Raw genomic sequence first — 19,849 nt, 5'->3', positions numbered from 1 at the left:
AAGCTTACATACATCAAGGAAGGAAACCTCTTTTAACATAAGTATTTTTTCCAAAGTGTAGAGAATTTATTCAGCTTTCTTTTGCAGAAAAAAATCAACTCATCATGTCTTCATTTTCCTTCAAAATTTGAAAATGAGTACTCGCGGGTGAGTTTTTTCAAACTTCTTGTTCGCGGCACAGCAAAATTTTTTATCCAGGGGTTCTAAAATCCAAAGCGCTAGCCACCCGAAACAGCTATTGACATGGAATTTTTTGCATCATTCCCGCAATAGTTTAGCTTTTGAGACGTACCACGTTCGTTGGTTGGAGCAACGTATATTTTTCAGGAAGTCAAATTATGTACTTAAAATGCGTTTTTTTCATTGAAAAAATCAAATTTTTTTATCGAACGTGAATTTTTTAGAAAGAAACAATTGTTTTCTTTCCAATGTGAAAAAGTAGAAATCAAGCTGTTTCCGGTGGCAAGCGCTAGGGAAAGATTATGGTGTAATTACCCCCGTTTCAGCTACATCTACGGAAAATAAAACTCGCACCAAACCTCCCGCGCGGAATTTTCATTAAACACTTTCGCTTTTGGTGCCGTAATGAAGGTACAAAATGGCTGGCGATGCGTGCACGAAAATGCTTGAAAAATTGAACTTCAAAATGGAATATCTTTGGAACTTTAAAGAATTGGAAGGTAAATGATGACCCCTCATTTTTCTTCTGATGGTTATGGCTTTCCATTAAACTTGGTTTGGTATTCTGTAAGTAAGTTTGAAATTTCCTCTGACCACCCTAATTATGTAGTCCAGCAGAAAAACAATGATAAAACCATGCATAATTATTACGAGCCCCCCCCCCAGTTGACCCTCAATTCACGTATTCACGCAAATTTTTTTGCCAATTCACGTATTCACGCGCGAAAAAAACCATTTTCACGTTCACGCGCTGATTTTGCTTTTAATTCTTTTGTTAAACAATTGTGACCTTATTGGGCTAAATTTGACCTTTTTATGGCCAACATAACGTTTTCTGCAGTTTTTTGACCTTATTCTTGACAGCGTCGACCTATTAAGACCTCTTACAATTATTGGAGCTTTCATAGGGCAATGTTTAAGGTCTGTCTATCACGTCTATCACGCCAAAGTTACAAAAAACTGGCGTACGGTGGTATAAACCCTGCCTGAGTTTGCTTTTTAAGGGAGGTAAGTGCAAAGTTAAGCCTTAGCTTTAAGGTCCCCCCCCCCCGAATTTTCTTTGTCGCCCTAAATATATTTTATTTTGAGAATAAATTTAAATCGAGGTTTGGCCCAAATTCATGGTCTGGAAAGTCGCGAGCTTCAAGGAGGTGGTACAACCAGAGGACGCAAATTACAGAGTTTGACCCCCTGTGTCATTGAAGAAAGCTGTGGAAAGGAAAAAACGAGCGAAGCGAGCGCGAAAAGTTTTTGACAACTTTCACTCTTTCATTGCTGAGAAAACGGCCTTAACACACTATTGTTACCCTAATATGCCTTGTTTGGTCAAACAATTCATTCAGAATCTTTGATTATTTTCAACACTGACCATTTACTGGTACAAATCTGGTACGACGGTGCGGCGTCACAAGATTTTTTTTCTGAATGTTCGAACAGTTCGATGATGCAATNCCAGGTAATTTTTGCTGTCTGGTAGGTCTTTCTCGGCCGAAAACCAATCACACATTAAATCTGCAGGTAGTCGGCCGTAATCACAGGTATTCGGCCGTAATCACAGGTTTCTGGCCGCTAAAAACCTCTTGTTCAAGTTTTGAACGTCTTCTGCCGCTAACGTAAGTATTCCTCCGTTTTTGGAAAACATGCTGCAGTGCCACGGAAAGCGTAAAGCCCCTCCCCAACAAAAAAGATAAGTTATTACTTTCGCAGTAACGACGTCATAACTAAATGAAAATTACGTCAATATAATGAAAAAATCACTGACAGGTAGGTGGTCAAAAGGGAATTGGGGTAAAAAATACCGACCATTGAAACATTAACCTTATTACTATGTAGACGTAAAAGCGCTATTTTATTGTACAGTTAACGTCTATTACTTCTTTATTTAAAATTTGATGTTGATGGTAGTGGCTTTATTTTTGAATTTTTGCTAAGGCATTACCCAGGAAGGTTTGAAAAAATCCATTTGCTCATTTTTCTCTATTTTATGGGTCTGCTTGTTTTTTTGTTTTTTTTTCATATTTGTTTCATTGTCAGTCCTAGGGACGAAACTCTGTTAGCGTCTGCTACTTCTTGCTGTAAAAAAAATTTTATGGAAGAATCAATCTCTGCTCAATCAAGGTCAAAAGCTTATTTCAATTTTCCTGTTCTCTACATTAACTACCCTGAGTATCAGAGGTTAAGTTTTCAAAGAATATATTAACCTCTGAAGAGCAATAATAGAAATTTTATCGCGCATGTGTCAATCTAATCACTGTAGAAAGAATCAAAGTTGAAGAGCAAATATTACCTTATTAATGTCTAGCAGACTGTATCAGTATGGAGTTTACTATTTACGAATTCCCCAGAAACCTTCAAGTGTAATCGAAGTGAGTTTCTTTCGAAAAATTTTTTTTACGTGATCCCCAAATGTATAACAGTAATTACTAAACTATTAATTATGGAAATGTCACTTTTAATTGAATCGAGATAATAGACAGACTTTATGTTATGATTCTCTATCACTGACTCTTTTTAAAAAGCATTGATGATATTTTTTAGTTGTGTTTTCAACGACGGGAATAAAAATTTTAACTTTGAACTTCATCCAAGATCTTGGATGGTCGTCATGGTTACTTTTGTCCTCGTTGATTGCGCGATGAATAGAATCTCGATTCGTCGGCACAGCGTCAATATATGATTCATGGTATACATTAACACACAGTCGAAACGAAAATAGCAGGTACTGCTATTTTTACTCCATTGAACAACTATTTACAAAAATCTTGCGAACTCGAAAAAAGAATTGCTACGCAAAAGCATGGCTTTAAAAATTCAAAGATACGGTCGCACGGAGACGATAAAGTAAATGAAAAAAAATTCTCGTTCTTAGCTCAGGTCACGAATTTAACTTAAAAGAAAAAATGAGGTGAAAAAATATCATGATAGTTAAATGAGCGGGGAACAGATTTTTCTATTCTTGTGTTTTAGCGATCGTATTTGGCAGTCTTGGCTGTGAAAAAAAGATACACTACCCAATTGTACATACTCCTCTTATTACATTCTATCTGATTTCCCTCCCCTGTATCAAGATGACTCAGAGGAATGTAAAGAGATGGAAAAACAGCTTCTTGAAAACAATGGAAAAACGGCTCGTCATATACCAGGTCTCTTGCCCTTAAGGGAGTTTATGTCGAGTAAATAGGTTTCTTTTGGTGTCGCTATAAAAAATCTGCATAATTAGCGTGTTGTGACAAAATTCTTTTGTTTCAAGCCTGATTATGCGCAAACTTTTAGGGCTTATATTTTGGGTACACCTCTCCTATACGAAAAGTTACCTATATCTTCTTGCTCAGAATTTCCTAGCGATTCTATTGATATAACCGCATTATGACCGCATCATTATATGGAAAGCTAGAGCGCGAGAAAATTATAACTTCATATTGACTTTACTCGACTTCTGACAGTTTTACAAGAACCAATTTAATATCATTGCGTTAAGAATTTCTTTTGCTATACATTAGTAAAAATATTGCTCCTTATTCTTAAAAATCGAACTAGTAATCGGCAAAAAAGGAAAAACAAATTTTCATTTTTATCGTCAAATCATGTAGAAACCGTCCGGTTTGTATGGCGAGCCGTCTTTTCTGGACTTTCATTTAATGACCTAATCAAAGTTTTTACAATAGAATTTTCAATAGAAGTGATCGTTAAACTTTGAGTAATCAGAAAAGCTGTTTTTCCATCTTTTTACATTCCTCTGGATGACTATAGTGCGAAATAATTTCAAGACCTCGGTGTCAAAGACTCGGTAGTGCACCGTATAGAAGAATTGGTGAAGAAAGCTTTTTCAGTCATTAGAAAAACTGGCTGTTACTTCACCCCACAGAAGTTTTGGAAACTCTAACATCCATTTGAGAAAAACAAATATAATTTAATATAATAGAAATCATTCTTATTAGGGTGGATTACTGAAGGTTTAGAAATTGAAAAAAAATAAAGATTCTTCCATAGTGTATATTCTTTTTTTTTCAATTACAGATTGTCATGATTAGTTGCTAGTTTATATGACTTCACTATATCTCTGAATAAAAATTACATGTGGTTCTTATTGTACACCCCTGTCTCACAGCCCCAGTGGAACTTTTTTCCTCAGTGGGGATAAAAACTCCTATTAAAATCCAAATGGGGATAGAAATTCTATTGTTCTAAGGTTACAAAATCCAGTGGGGATGGGTTTGGAGTGCAATTTTTAAACATTGAATTTCGAATGGGGATGAAATCAAAGTCAATTTCCCAGTGGGGCTGAAATTTCAGGGTAATTTCCCAACGGGGACGCAATCTTCGTCAAATTTTCAAGTGGGGCTGGGGTCCAAGCGGGTCTGTGACACAGGGGTGTTATTGTGTAACTGCTACCAAAGCTTAATAAAAAAAAAGCCTTTTCAGAATGATTCATTTTCATTTAACACCTGGGAAAATCATTATGTATTACAAAGCAGTATTACACTATTATTTTGTTGGATTGATGAAAATGCATAAACTTTTATATAATATTTTTTAACATCTTGGGAAATCCCCTGGTGATGTTTTTTTGTATTATATTTGTATTATTTTTTCAATGGTTTTGCAAGATTATTTTAGTCTTTGTTATTTAGAGCTCTTACTAGAAAGCCTTCATGATAAATAATGATCTTCTGGCATTGATATCATGAATTATCATGATTTTTTTTCCTTTTCTTTCCTTGACATTTATTGTTTTGTTGTCCTCCAAGCTTTTATTTTTTGTTTGTACTTCCATAACGATTCAAGCGTTCGGATTGGTTCAGAACGAAAACAATCGATCGGACGCAGATATTTCAATAGAAAGAAAAGATTCTACAGCTTATTCTTCAATAGATGGATAGCACATTTCTTATCCTCTTTTTCCAAAATTGGTATAAATACACTGAAATTTAACTGGATTAATCAATCCAGACTTCACTCTAGATTGCTGAAGAAGTTGTTCTTTCACCAACTGAAAGTCCATTGATAAGGTAAGACATTTCATTTATTAATTTTCTTAGCAAATCTTCCAATTTTCCAAGCCATAGGTAATCCATAGATGTCCATTCGTTTCGTTTGATACTCCTAATAATAGAGTCGATATTTTACGTGGATAGCCCAGCAATCTAGGACTTTTAGACAGTCTTTCGATTGTTTTCACGGGGTCCACCTCCAGCCGTTCTATGGTAACTGGAAATGAGAGATAAATTCAGACGTAGAATATCATCAAGCTGGTTGTCGCACTATCATTCGAACTTAAGATTGGTTTAGATTCAATTGATTCTTAAGTCAGTGTTTTTTACACTTTTGGGAAAAACGTGAAAATTTGGGCACTTTTTTAAAACCAAATTTTAGAGAGCAAGTTTTCGTTCATTATCAAATTTAGTGGTTCTATTGGAGAGAGAAAAGATTAAAGATTCCATTCCTTTTTAAATGAACAATATAGCGTTATTGTACTAAAAGTAACGATCTTTCAAAGTTTGGAGCAGTTAATCATAAATTTATTCCATTGGGAAATGGAAGAAATATTCCATCGGCAATAGCTCATTGAGTTTTTAAGCTTTTGGGCTAAAATTTGGCAGGCAGAAGCCTTTAAGCGTTCCAATCCGTAAAAGGAAGAATTATTCCATTTAGAGCAATTCTGGAGGAGTTATTCCACTTTTTCGTTCGTTGGATAAATCATTAACTTCATTCAAAATTTCATTGGGTAGTATTTGAGAAATCATGTTCAAGCAAGCATTTGTTCAATCTCAAGCATCCCTAGAATTGAAAAGTTAACATTTTTTTGGAAATGGAGCATGCAGGGATTCCATATTTCACTTTTTGCATAATCCCTTATCATGGTACTCTTTTTTTATTAGTTTGGTAGAAAAGGTCTCATTTCAGAAGTATCTTTTTGTAAAGAATAATTTTACACCACCTGATAGTAAAAAGCCTGCTTTATCCGTAGGGTAAGATATAAATTCATTTGGAGCTCTCTAGAATGACATATTCCAAATTTACAAAAAATCATGCATGTCACGGATGGAATGATTCATCCTAAATGACTTGCTACATTCGAATGTTTTCATCAAATCCTTTCGAAGAGAAGGTTAGATAATCACTTGATAAAGCGTTACTTGTGATAGAGAGCCTTCTAAGATTGATATATTCCTAACTAATTCTTGTGTTAAAAATATACGAAATAAATTACCCAGAAGCATCTTTACGTTCATGTCAAGTTATAATCCATAACCTGAGCTTCTCGTTCAAAAGTGCTCCTTTTTACAGACTTGTTTCATATTATGACAAAGAAACTTTTCATCGAAAGTATTGTAGTTTAGAGCGTGCAAAGATTATTTATTCCATGAAACTTTTGAAAAATGCCAGAAAAAATATATATTTTTGTTGGAATTCGAAATGTTACATTGCTTGGGTGACTGGTAGACTTCGACTTCTTTGCATTATTAGAACTAGGTAACCCTTTAAAAACGGAATATTTCATCCTTCTGAACTCTAGAAATATCTTACTTCTACCATTAATCGAGTTCTTGATACTTATTATGTTTCTAAGCTTTTCAAACTGGGAATAGTCCGAAGAAGCTCAAAGAGGTTACTATGGTTAGGTTTTTCTGATATTTCTTGTTGGAATATTAATCTTTCTCAGCTCCTTTAGATTATTTCATTAGTATTCATTGTTAAAATTCGTTAACTTTATCTTGATATGTATTATGAGTTCATGCTAAAAATTATTTCTTTGTTCGATAATCAATATGGTTAAATAATTTTGCTTCCATATAGTCCAAGTTAAATGGAATTTCAAATACTTATTGACTCTGTAAGGGTTGGAATATCATTCTAAAAACTTTCTAGGGTAATCTTGTACGACTCAGCAGACTTTCCACCAAGTTTAGATGTTATAGGACTCAAAATCATTTGATAAAACCTTAAAAATTTATGTTTAGCTTTAACTGACTTTTGTGACGGAATAAGCAATAAAAAAGTGCTCTTCGCTTGTGTTTTTCGAAATTCAGGGATGAAAAGGTGTAAGGAAATCGTATTTAGAACTTTGAAATTTGTATATAACAATTTCAAATGAGAAAAACACAAAATCTATTTTTTTGGAATATCTCATCAAGTATTGCTCGAGGAAAAAACTTCAACAGATTTGAAATTATAATTCGCAACTTATTGGAAGTTTTCATCCCAAAATAATCAAGAATCGTGATTTTAGACTGAAAAAACCGTTTTTGACGAAAATTAGTTTTCACGTTTTTGCCAAAAGTGTAAAAAACACTGACTTAACGTATTGATGACATCTTACTTTTCGCGCAATCATTCGGAGTCAAATTAAAAATAGATCCTAAATTCACTTACATCAAGCTGTAGACATTGAAATCCTCGTATTTCGCGTCCCAATTAGTCCAAATCCACTTATAAATTATATGTGATCTGAAAATAAGATACTAACCCAGACGGCACACAACGTCAAAACAATGCCCATGTGACATTCATAACGTCCAAATAACGTTATCTGAACGTTAAAACAACGTAGTGTGCCAGCTGGGAGTCGTAAAAATAATTAGCAAAGTACGGAAGCATATAAATTTCGATACTCTACTTTCAATTCGTAAGTTTTCTCTTGGATCTTCTAGATTTCAGAGAGAAAAATGGCAACTTTTCATCAAGCAGTTGTGCTTCTGCTGGTAGCAGTAATATCAGTCCAATGCAAGATTTATTTGGTCCACAAATCCTCTAAGACTGGCAAATGTGGCTACAATGGTTATGTTCCAGGAGGTCATGGACCATCTATCAAGCGAATCACATCCCCAGAAGCGAAGTTACAAGAAGAGCAAATGTCAATGCTTGCTTTCAAAGATCCTACCGTAAATAAAGTCAAGAGTGTATCCAGGAAATATTATGACCAGTTGGTCACAGTTTTTGGTGATGTGTGTCCACAAATTGGAATCGGTCTCGGTGTTTTTGGTCTTGCAACCATGATTGAAGGAGATATTTCAGGTTCAGCACCACCTACTCATGCTGATGTCATCAAATCTGTCAATACAGCATTTGAAAAGTTAACTAAAGATGTTAATGCCCGTTTTGATCGTATGCAACATTACGTTAATCATCAAATCATGAAATCTGAACGAGATTTAGTGAATGTCAAACTGAGGTCCATTTTCAAATCTTGGGAAGATTGCATTGATGAGAAAACAAAGAATGGAGCGATCATGTGTCAAAAAAATGCTGTCCGAAAAATGAGAGGTATGTTTCATTTAATACTTTCAAGAAAATTTTCATTATCTAAATTACGTTGGCCCTGAGATGTCACTGTTTCGTCACAAAATTTCAGTGTTTTATCACAACTTTCCAGGACACTTTTCAGTGTTTCATCACGGAATGTTTGTGATAAAACACTGAAATTTTGTGACGAAACAGTGACATCTCAGGGCCATCGTACTAAATTCATTTCTCAGCAAGTTCCTTCACTCGTTCTTTGATATGGATCAGAGAGAATTTATAAGACATCCCTGTCTCACAGCCCCGGTGAAACTTTTTCCTACAGCGGGGATAAAAATTGTGATTGAAATCTTAATGGGGATAAAAATTTTATTGTTCCAAGGTAAAAAAATCCAGTGGGGATGGTTTTGGAGTGCAATTTTTAAACATTGAATTTCGAATGGGGACGAAATCAAAGTCAATTTCTCATTGGGGCTGAAATTCTAGGGTATTTTTCCCACTGGGACAAAATTTTTGCAAAAATTTTCAGTGGGGCTGGGGCCCCAGTGGGTCTGTGACACAGAGGTGTTATAAGTATGAGGGTGCCTATCGCCTTTTGAAAACGGTGGTTAGCTCCGGGGCAGAGTAAGCACTGACGGAGGTGTTTAAAGTGTAACCGTTTGTTCCAAACTCTACCGCCACAGACAGCTTGTATAGTTTTTGTATCGAAATGACATAATATGTTCGCAAGCCAAGCTGTCAAAGGAGGGCGTTATTAACTGCCAATACCACAATTTCATTTCATAGGTGAAAGACCATTCTTTTACCCTGGTTTCGATAAGAGAAAAACTTGGTCTCTAAGCAACCGACCACCTGTTGATGACGTCATCAAAATGGAAGCCAATTTTATTTTATTTCGTGATTATGCTTTGATTAATATCATGATGGTTCAAACTTTGGTCAATATTTATCGAGAAGACAAGAAATTGCCGAATGCAAACATTTTGAGAGATCAATATATCAATCAGGTAAAGTTTTATACAATGTTCAATTTTTTTATAAAAACATCCAACATTTTTAAAGCTTTAATGTGTTCTTTACTTTTTGAGTTTTAAATGTTCTTTAAATTAATTTCCATTTTTTGTGTGTGTTTTTGTGCAATTTTCTGAGAATTGGGAGTTTAGAGTCAATAAAGGCATTCAAATTTTCTTAACTTTATCTTTATATATGTTCTTATATAGTTTGTTCTTATAAAAAAATATGTATTCTCAAATTTTCATTATGCAAATCTTACCAGTATGAATCTTTCATGGTTGTTTATTTTCACCCGGTATAATAGAGATCTATGAACACACGTTTTTTCATAAGAACATCCAAAAAATTTTAAATCTTTAGATATTCTTAACTTTTTTAGTTTTAAGCCTAAAAATGTTCTTAACATGTTCTTATTTTCACCATTATTTGAGCATTTTTGTCCATTTTCCTAAGAAATTGGGTACTTTAGAGTCCCCAAAGCCTTAAAATGTTCTTAACTTGTTCTTAACATTTTTGCCATCGAAATCTTATGTTCTTATATGGTTTGTTCTTATAAAAAAACGTGTATTACATTTTCCCCATTTTTTTCTTCTTCAGCTAAGCGAAGATGCAAATGATGCAATCGAATACGCAGAATTTGTTTTTAAATGGCTTAAAGATTTGTATGATGAACGAAGCAAAAATTATTGTAAAGACAGTTTAACATGCAAACGAAAACAAGAGGGTGATATTTTAAGAGGTAATCTTACGTTCTTTGTGTAAACAGTATCCAAACTAAATTTTAGGAGGCTCATCTTTTACATCCCTTTCTCACAGACCCGGCCCAATTTTTTCAGCCAGTGGGGATTGATATTCCATATTTTTTGTGGCTGGGGATTTCATTTCCATTGTTTTCGAGCCAAAAAATTCAGTTGGGATTGAAAAAAATAGCACAATATTTTGCAATGATGATTTGTTTATCTGGTTATTTTCAACAGGGACAAAAATTAGAGCATAGTTTTCCACTTAGATACGATATTTTGGCAAACCTTTCCAATGGGAAGGGATTTCTGTGAGAAGGAAAATGAGATAAAACATTAATTTAGCAGGAAGAGATAAATTGATTGGAGGAAAGATGGAATTTCAAATTCCAATGGACGGGATTGGAGAGGGGGGTAAGTAATAAGGTTAAGGATGAGAATGAAAACAAAACCATCATTGGAAAGCTAGGTACTTTTATTGAAAACCCTATAGCAGGGTAAATACGATAAGTCAATATCAGGTGTTTTGGGGCAATAAGCAGGAGGAGGAAATTCTTTTTTCACACGTGGTCTCAATAAGGTCAAATAATTAACCAAGCGGGGTGTTTAAATGGGCAGAAAGAAACGAAAGTTGACAAGGGCTGTTAACCAAATTACGCAATTAGTATAAAAAACTAATATTTAAATTGCTTTAAATTCATTTAGGTGATTGTGCATGTATTTTTGCGGCTAATTTAAAAGAAGAATGTCACACGCAAATTCAAATCAAAACAAAAGGTGGACAAGTGGCACCATTTGCAAGGAAAGACATACCAGATTGGGTCAAATCGAATGACAAAGCGATGACTTACGTTGCTGAGATGTTTCTTAACGACGGATGTAAGTGATTGTGTACAATTCTTGCAGGCAGTTGGGGGGATATTGCTCATATCACCGAGATTTTCCATTGCTAAAGCACTTATGCAAAATGAGTACACGTTTTTTCTTTTGATAAGAACATCCAAAATTTGTGAAGCCTTCGGATGTTCTTAATTTTTTCAGATTTAATGAGCCTAAAAATGTTCTTAAACATGTTCTTATTTTTGCCATTTTGTGGGTATTTTTGTGCGTTTCCCTAAGAAATCGGTTTTTCTTAGAGTCCCCAAAGCCTTAAAATGTTCTTAAAATGCTCTTAAAATTTCGACCATCGAAGTCTTATGTTCTTATACAGTTTGTTCTTATAAAAAAACGTGTATATAAGATGATACATTTTTTACATCTCAATTATCTCTCCAAGGTTTATTTAAACAAATGCACTCTCTCAAAAGGGTCTCAAAATAGGTCATGCAACATCTTTCTCACAAGGGTTGATTTCAAACCTTTGACGATTCTAGATTCTGCAGAGGGAACCCTTCGCTCATAAAATCGCTCTTGCTTTTCTTCATTCTAGCCGCCTACCATGATAATTACAATGCAAAATTATATCGAGTTTTATTGCGAAGAGATATGGAAAAGTATTGGCAAAACGAAATCTTGGATTTGATTCCAACATGGAGAAACATTGCGAATAAAGGGAAACAAAAGACTGGTATTAGCACAACATCGACTTCTGGAGGAAGTGTGAATGTGAATGTTGGATCTGCAGTTCGAGGAGCTCTTAGCAGGTTTGGTAGACGAGATATGATCCCCAATTACTGATCAGTGAAGCTAAGGATACAAGAAGCCGAAAATTTAATGATTTCATTGAAAAATTCTAATTGAAATGATAACATTGAAATTTACGATAACATTTTACGTAATAATAAGTAACTATAATTAAAAGATGAATGTCATGGTCAATTGGCTCCTGCTTATTGCTCCAAACATACTTCTAAGGGGGCTTTCTAGTCCATCGTTTATAATCTGTTTTATAAGATACTAAAATATCTTCTTAGTTCTTTCTTTCTTTTGAAATTAGCTCTAACTTTGTAACCTGTTTTATTTTTGACCCATCTTCTTTTAGTTGAAATAAAGTAAATTTGTGCTTTAAAAAAGTATTGTTTTTGCTTCGAAAGTTATATCCATTAAAGACTTCAGTCAGAGAGATGATAAGATAATTATTGGCCTTGACTCTCCAATCACTCGCTGTGAAAATTCAAGGGACATAAAAATACTGACGAACTTTGTAAACAAACCGTATGCAGCGGGATACAAAATCAAAACAAATGTCACATGTCAAAATAAAAATTAAAAACAAATGTGGCTGATTTTGATTGTGTCAATTATTTTACAATTTTGTTTTGGACACGTGATTTTAATTGTTCTCTTTAATGACACGTGGTTTGCGCAATGTTTACATTTTACTACTTTTATGTCCCTTTAAGAGAATAACAGAAGGGCGTGCATATTTTGATATTGGAAAATCTTGAAGAGAATAAAAAAAATCTTGAAAATGCTTATAATAAAAAAATATTTTTGATGTACTATAGAAAGGCTAAATTTCCGATCACCATTGTAAAACAAGAGACCTAAAGTAAGTAGGAGACGCTGTCTTCAATGTCTTCAATGCGAAAGTTTGACCATTTTAGGTACAATACCCAGGCCAATTGTGTTTCAAATAAAAGAAAGAAGAATTGTTTTTTCTCACGAGGAACCAAAAAGATGCCTTCTATGGTGCTTAAGTAAGTAAAAGAAAGATTAAAAAACAACTACCATAATTAAAAATAAGTTATTTAAAAACAATTAACAATTTAATAAAAAGACTAATAATATTTGCCTAGCACTAATTTGTAGTTATTAACTTTGTAGGGGAAACCTTCTTAAGTAAAAAGCGTCGAAATTTCAAGGAAAATGACAAAATTTTCCACGTATTTCTCCGACGAAAATTTTAACCTAACGAAAAAGTCTTTCCGACTATGTTCCCTTCAACGTAACTAAGCACCATATTATTTAATACTGTCACTGGTGTGTGACTTGATAGATTTAAAAACATTGATTGAATACTGCATATAAAAATACTTTAATGGTTAGGGAGACATAAAATCCAGCCAACCCACCATCTTTGACCTTTGCTTTAAGATTTAGTGAGTGTACTGTTGGTGTAAAGCGAAACAGGATTTCTCGATAGCTCTCTCAACCCTGTATTGTGAAAAAATAAAAAATTATTACATACACGTTTTTTTTTATTAGAACACCTAAAATTTGGCTGAGCCTGGATGTGCTTATTTTTTTTAGCAATTTTCAGCCTTAAATGTTTTTAAATGCGTTCTTAATTTTTCAGACTACTCTAAATCGACAATATCATGCAAAATAAAGAGCATATAAAATTGGTACAATTTGGACAATATTTGACTCTCGATTTTAGAAAATCCATGCCTAAGTTTGGTTAAAACTGCTTGAAAAGAGGAAAAAATTGTAGTTTCTTGTCATTTTTTTCCAAACTGAGGCTGGGCACGTTCTTACGATGCTCTTAACTTTTCGACGAATTTCAGCCTCAATGTTCTTATAAACTGGGTTTTAATAAAAAAAAACGTGTACCATCAGAAACCCTCTAAATATTTTCAGGCGATCAAGGAAATTTGGAGAAAAAAAAATTCTTAGAGGCACATACTCCAATTAAAAAAATATTCAATATTAAAGGAAACTTACTCAATCATGTGTAAGCCTTCATCGCAAAGGTTGGATAAAACGTACACGTGACGTAATGCATGTTCATACTAAAAATAAAAAGCAAAATTTATTTTATAATAATTTTCGCGATAACTAATTTTCGCGATAACTAATTTTCGTGGAACTTATTTTCGCGGTGCAAAAGTATGAAAATTGCATTTCGCAGAATTAATTTTCGCAGTATACACCCAAAAAGCGAAAATTAGATCCCGCGAAAATTTGTTAAAAAAAATTAGTTCACTTAAGGTAATACGGATTTTAAGGGAAAATATCATTTTCAGCCCAAAACCTTTTTTTTCCTTGCTCGTTGATCCATCAGTCCCATGATTTGATCTACCCCCTATGAGTACTTATAACTGATACCTTGTTGAAATTGAAACAGTTGGTTCTAAACTTGGTGACAGCATTTTCGTAACATCTCATATTTGTTGGAGTGGCAGGTGTATTGATAATTCGGTGTTGTTTATGTTCATTTGAAACAAGTCTTTCAACTACATCTCGTACTGTCGATTTGATGATCTTACGCATCTAGATTGTAAAAATGAAAGATATATGGTGAAGATCAGAGATCTGACCTCAAAGAGAGGAAGTGTTGAAAATACTAAATAAAATAAAAATGAAACACAAAAAGGGACTAACATTTTTATAATTATACGGTTTTTTTTATTTTCGGATATGTATCAATGAGGGGAAACGAGCTCCAGTTAAAATATCAGGGTTTCAAACACCACGCAAGCCTCTTCCTCAAAAAGATTGTTCCAAATTTTTGAAATCTTGGCCAATAAGTAATTTTTTAACTGATATTGGCAAATTTCGAAACACGACCATCATCCATAGTTAGTGTCTCATAATAACTGCATGAAGTACAGATTTGGTTAAGAGATGAACGTTGAAACAACATCAGTTTAATTATCTTTACAGTACAACGTAGTTTTAAACGTCCGTTTAAAGTTCATAGGTGAACGTTGAAGCGACATCAGTTTAATAGCGCTTCGTTATGCAAACATCATGATTAATACGTCTCTCATTTGACCGAAATTCAATTCCACAATCCTTTTTGTCTAAATTCAAAAGTCGTGAAAGTTATTACTTTTTCTTTGTAATTGAGTGTAATTTGCGTGCTAGCGTAATAAACGCAAAGGGGTGACGGGATTGAATTTCGGTCAAACAGAAAAATTAATGTCAATTTTTAGATTCGCTACGGTATGCTATTACCTTACCTTTACAACGTGGTTTTTAAACGTCTGTTTAACGTTCATAGATGAACGTTGAAACGACCTCATTTTACACCTTATGTTCATCATTGATCAATGTGAAAACTTGATCTCGCTTTTGGTTTTAACGTCCGTTTAACGTTCAGAATGTATATAAAACGTTATATGAGCGTAGAAACGACGCTCCAACATACCTTATGTTCATCATTGGCCCAGCGCGGTTAGCGTAAGGGCCTTTCATTTGCACTGTGCCCGCTGTAAGTAACTCGCATGGTAGACGGAGCTCGTTTCATTATTTGAGGAAAACAAAGATTACAGGCTAATCATCAATTCTTTGCCGCGGAAAGTCATGTGATATACTTTTCAACCAATCAATGGTTTAACTCACTAAAAGAATTTATTCAGCGATAACAGAATGTTAATCTTTAGTAAGTGTGATCTAATTCTGCTCAAACTTTATGGAACTAATGGATTCTGTCTTATCTGATATTCCGATGGCGGATTGGCGGCCGCCCACGCTAAAGCTCTAAAGGGAGCGGGCCAATTTCCCATCGGAGAGGAATGGTAGTCGGCCTTTGATGTGCCGCATCCTCAGTCGGGTTCAACAGTCCTTATCCGTTAACCTAGAATTATTTCGGTTGGACCCGCCAATCCCCGAAAACGAGGGCTGGTTTACCAGACCTCCCGCTGCAAAATTCTTGACGCGGTCTCGCAAGATTCCGTAATGTAAACCTTCCAGATGTTGAAAATTTTCCCGACCTTCAGAGCTTTAGCGTGTCGGATGAAAATTTCACCATCTGGGTGCCAGATAAGATTCTGTCTTGTTTGGTGACCTAGACGTTTGACTGCTTCAGACACACGTCTTTTTACCAGTTGTAAAACACTATCCATATCATTATTGATGCTGAAAGTAGTTTTTCCTGCTGATCCTGTGGGTATTTATTACAAATAGTGCAAATACAAACATCCATATCATTTGGTGCTGACTGTAGTTTCTTGCTCAATCGCGAATCTGCTCCCTGGCTATCATCATATAGATACATTTCTTTCAAAAGGTAATTAATTAAATCATTGAGACATTTTTTTAATATAGGCGACTATCAAAAATATGTTCTGTTTGTGTCAGCCGACCGACCAAGAAATTGGCAGACAAAGATTCCAAGTCTGACAAGTAGGAAAATTGTTGCAATTTTTCATTGAGCAAGCGAATAAATACTAAAAACAGTTACATCAAAATGCCTTCTTACCTGTCTTTAAAAATATAAATAAAAGTAATCACGGAAAAGGACGCGAAAAAAAAAGACATAAGTGTGAGAACAGAGCTGAACAGAGTAATCAAACTCGTTAGAAAAAGTACCATTAGAAGTCATAAAAAATCAACCTGAATAAATGCAATCGGAATTCCAGAGAACTTCATAATTCCCCAAACAACATTACATTACTATGTCAAACTCCCATCACATAAATTTTACAATTACGTCAGAGTAGACTACGCTCGCCACCGAAGAGGTTTATTTGGAAAGGGTAATTACATTTTATTGTTCGCTTCTTTTTTAAAGATTGGCCGGGTTGGAAAAGTATGAATTTCTTTGTACATATTTTACCTACCCCAAATATTTAGGAGGCTGAGTTTTAAATGAATCGTCAAGTTGAAACAAACGATAAATGTATCAAGGTCTGTTTTATTTACCCCCTGGTGACTTAACAAAAGAGACTTAACTCGATGTTACAATCCAATTATTGAAAGTTTGTCTCGGCCTTTTTATAATGAGCGAGACATACATTCTCTGATTACGCAATTTTCATATTGACATTTTCGAGGCATTTTGATGTAACTGCTAAAAACTAAACTTTGAAATCACCTAATTTACTACCGTCATCCTCTACATCATTTACGGTCCAGTTACAACAATCACACCACCATCTTCAAGACCTTGCTGGTCGCAAATGATTAATAAAGAAATGGCGGCTTCAAATTGAAATTGAAACCGTGCACACCAAATTGCCAAATAAACTGGAATAGGCCGATGAAATTTACATATGAGTTTACCGTCGTGAAGTTACCCAAAAATAGATGCGGCATGATTTCATTATTCATTATTCATTATTTTCCCAACAGCACCTTATCCACCATTTCTGCCAATCATGCTCTCTCAAAATAAAAAAATTTGCTTCGCTTCAACCCTTCGCATCTTTTGCGAACGAAAAATAAAGATCGATTACTACAGTGGCGCTAGATTTTGCAAAAAACTAAAATGGCGGTCAGGGCGGTTTGGCAGATATATGGGCGGGACGCCCACTGCAGTTGTAGGATTGAGGGCATTTTCTGTAATAAATCTGTAATAAATCCCGTGTAAACATGCGTAGAGACGATTTTAACAAAGATAGAGGTTGTAGTTGTAAAGAAATATGGAAATAATGAAAAATTTATGAATTTTGAAAATAATGAAATTTTCATGCGGGTGCTTTTTAGAGATGCGGGCGGCTGACGGTAAACTCATATATAAATTTCACATCCATACAAATCTTTCACCCGCGGGCACTCTGCTTGGGGCCATCCATATAGTACGTACGCAGTGAAGGGGGAGAGGGGGTTTAGCAAAAGCGTACATCTATTGTTTAAATGACATCATTTCTATTGTTCTCTGCGTACGTACAAGGGAGGAGGGGGTATCAAATTTTTGGAAAATCTTTGCGTACGTACTATATGGACGGCCCCCTTATTATGTAAGCAAGTTTGAGAGCTTACAGAAACCAGTCCTTCGTTTCACTCTGTATGTAATCATGAAAATAAAACAATAACAAAATGACACTCTTGTGCGCTCGTAAAAAAAGTAATGGCTGTGGTTTTGACGCGAACGGAACATATTTTCGATTGCCGCCATACACCGAAACAATATATTTGGAATGGCTAACAAATAATAGTGTCTATTAAATAGACTGTGCAGCTCCCTTTTAATGTTGTTGCTTGGAGAACGTAGCAATGTCAGTCGGACCCCTCCACACCTTTCCCGTGATTCCAGTTTTCTGGATTTTTTTTCTGCGCAGTCTTTGCACTCCATCGCTTTTTAAAAGGGAGGTAAACAAACCCATTTTACTTGCTTTTCCTTAGGGAAGAGTGGTTTTTGGCCTTTTTGGCCTTTTTCTCAACTTCTATTGCATGGAATTTTTGAAAACTTCAGTATGCTTTTACTACCAGTCAGCAATGCTCAAAGAAAAAGATAACAATTTTTACGTTTGCTCTGAAAATAGTTTGTCTTACTTTAGTGTGTGATTAAAATGACACAGATGGCATATAATGTTTAATCTATTTCTGGTTTAAAACAATGGATGTAGTAATATGTATTAAAAAATACCAGAATGACCCTCTTTTAAGCGCCCCCTAAGCGCTGCACCTATAGATTTTTTTTCAAAATAAGCGCCACACCTAGAATCCGATGCAAAGCGGTGCTTATTAGAAAATCAAGAAAAATAAAGCCACGCTTATTAGGACATAAAGAAAAATGAAAAACACATGTTTTTACTCATATTCTACTGTCATCAATTCGTTTAAACAAAACGCATTAAATTTTTCTACTGAAACATAATCTTATAAAATATATTCCATTTTTTCTAGTGCTCACTCGAATAATTACTGACAAGAAAGAAATCCTATCTTGATTCCAATCCTTTACAGGTGAGTTGACTATGTTTTATTAACTGCAAGTTGTATTTAATTGAAGGGGAAGTCGAGTACATTTTAAATGGAAGAAATTTTTGTGGTATTCAATTTCGTGTGGTTGACAGACACCCAAAACCACAAAAATTTCTTCCCTCTGATCAAAAACAAAAAATGGACGGGGTCTTTCTTTTTATTTACTGTAATAATTAAAACTTAAAATTGCATTTTAGGGCTGCTTAAAATAATTTGAAATTTTTGTTTTCTTTTTCGAATTTTGATTAAATGTGGATGGGGGGCTCCATTATAAAATTAACTTTGTGATGAAAAAATTTACACCCCTCCTATCTCGCTCTCTCTCTCTCACAAAAGACAAGGACACGAATAGAAAAAATAGGCTCATTAGCAGTATTAAGAAGTCACTGAAAAATTATTCCCCTGCCTTTTTAGGGGCTTATAATCTTATCGAGTTATAAAATATCGAGTTAGTCTTCGAATTATGAAGCATGACGCCATGCTTCGAGTTATGACTATTTCCTAACTAAATGAATCTGTTTATAAAATAAGGTATCGAGTTATTTAACATTCCTAATGAAATAAAGTCACCGAGTACATAACTTGATAAGTTAGTGTTTAAAATAAGTCATCGAGTTACACAACTCAATTTTCTTAACTCGAAGATAATAACTCCCCCTTTTTAGGAGAGAATAGCAATTCAATAAGAAATTGACGTTTCATATTTTCTTTTTCGTTTTAGGAATCAACGCCGAAACCACCGATCTGTCGGTGGAGTGTATACCATACTACACAGCCAAACAGCCAAATCTTACTAAACTTAGCTTACTAAACTTACTAAACTCAATCAGCTTACTCGGTTAACAATACCGTTTTAAAATATACATTGAAGTTTCCTGGGAGTTTCCTGTGTCATTTTTTTTGTTCTTCCCTTCGCAAAGTAATCTTTAGGCGAAAAATCATGATATCGATCGAAGCTTATCGTAGTTCGATCGGCAACTTTAATGGAACTAGGCAATTTGACCTTCGTTCAATATATCGAGGTTTTAAGGTTGGCTCGTCACTTCCCAGTAAAGGGCTTTCTAGACTTCTTAAACCCTTCCCTTTTTTAGTAGAATCTTTCTAAAGTAAAAGAAAGTAGATCAGGGTTTTTTTTTCGA

The 19,849-nt window shown here is 34.6% G+C and overlaps 2 protein-coding genes and 1 long non-coding RNA gene across 3 annotated transcripts; 2 read left to right on the top strand and 1 right to left on the bottom strand.

Moving 5' to 3' along the window:
* Positions 1–4,962: 4,962 nt before the first annotated feature.
* LOC136814321 (uncharacterized) lies at positions 4,963–12,181 on the top strand. The gene is made up of 6 exons (XM_067070842.1): positions 4,963–5,189; positions 7,833–8,445; positions 9,208–9,428; positions 10,033–10,174; positions 10,881–11,054; positions 11,605–12,181. The coding sequence occupies exons 2-6, from the start codon at positions 7,848–7,850 to the stop codon at positions 11,850–11,852; spliced, it is 1,383 nt and encodes a 460-aa protein (XP_066926943.1). The 5' UTR covers positions 4,963–5,189; positions 7,833–7,847; the 3' UTR covers positions 11,853–12,181.
* An 875-nt stretch (positions 12,182–13,056) lies between these two features.
* On the bottom strand, positions 13,057–15,127 carry LOC136814310 (legumain-like). Its single transcript, XM_067070836.1, has 4 exons — positions 15,093–15,127; positions 14,166–14,330; positions 13,782–13,849; positions 13,057–13,271 (listed from the first exon to the last, which is right to left on the bottom strand). Exons 2-4 carry the CDS (start codon positions 14,328–14,330, stop codon positions 13,214–13,216), a joined length of 291 nt encoding a protein of 96 aa, XP_066926937.1. The 5' UTR covers positions 15,093–15,127; the 3' UTR covers positions 13,057–13,213.
* Positions 15,128–15,874: 747 nt separating this feature from the next.
* LOC136814323 (uncharacterized) lies at positions 15,875–19,591 on the top strand. The gene is made up of 3 exons (XR_010847623.1): positions 15,875–16,071; positions 18,633–18,692; positions 19,432–19,591. It is a non-coding gene; the product is annotated as an uncharacterized lncRNA (long non-coding RNA).
* The last annotated feature ends 258 nt before the right edge of the window (positions 19,592–19,849 follow it).

Source organism: Clytia hemisphaerica, unplaced genomic scaffold, assembly GCF_902728285.1.
Source record: "Clytia hemisphaerica strain Z4C2 unplaced genomic scaffold, Clytia hemisphaerica genome assembly, whole genome shotgun sequence".
NCBI classification, from domain to species: domain Eukaryota; kingdom Metazoa; phylum Cnidaria; class Hydrozoa; order Leptothecata; family Clytiidae; genus Clytia; species Clytia hemisphaerica.
Note: the sequence above shows the minus strand (reverse complement) of the source record. Positions and strands in the feature narration are given on the sequence as shown.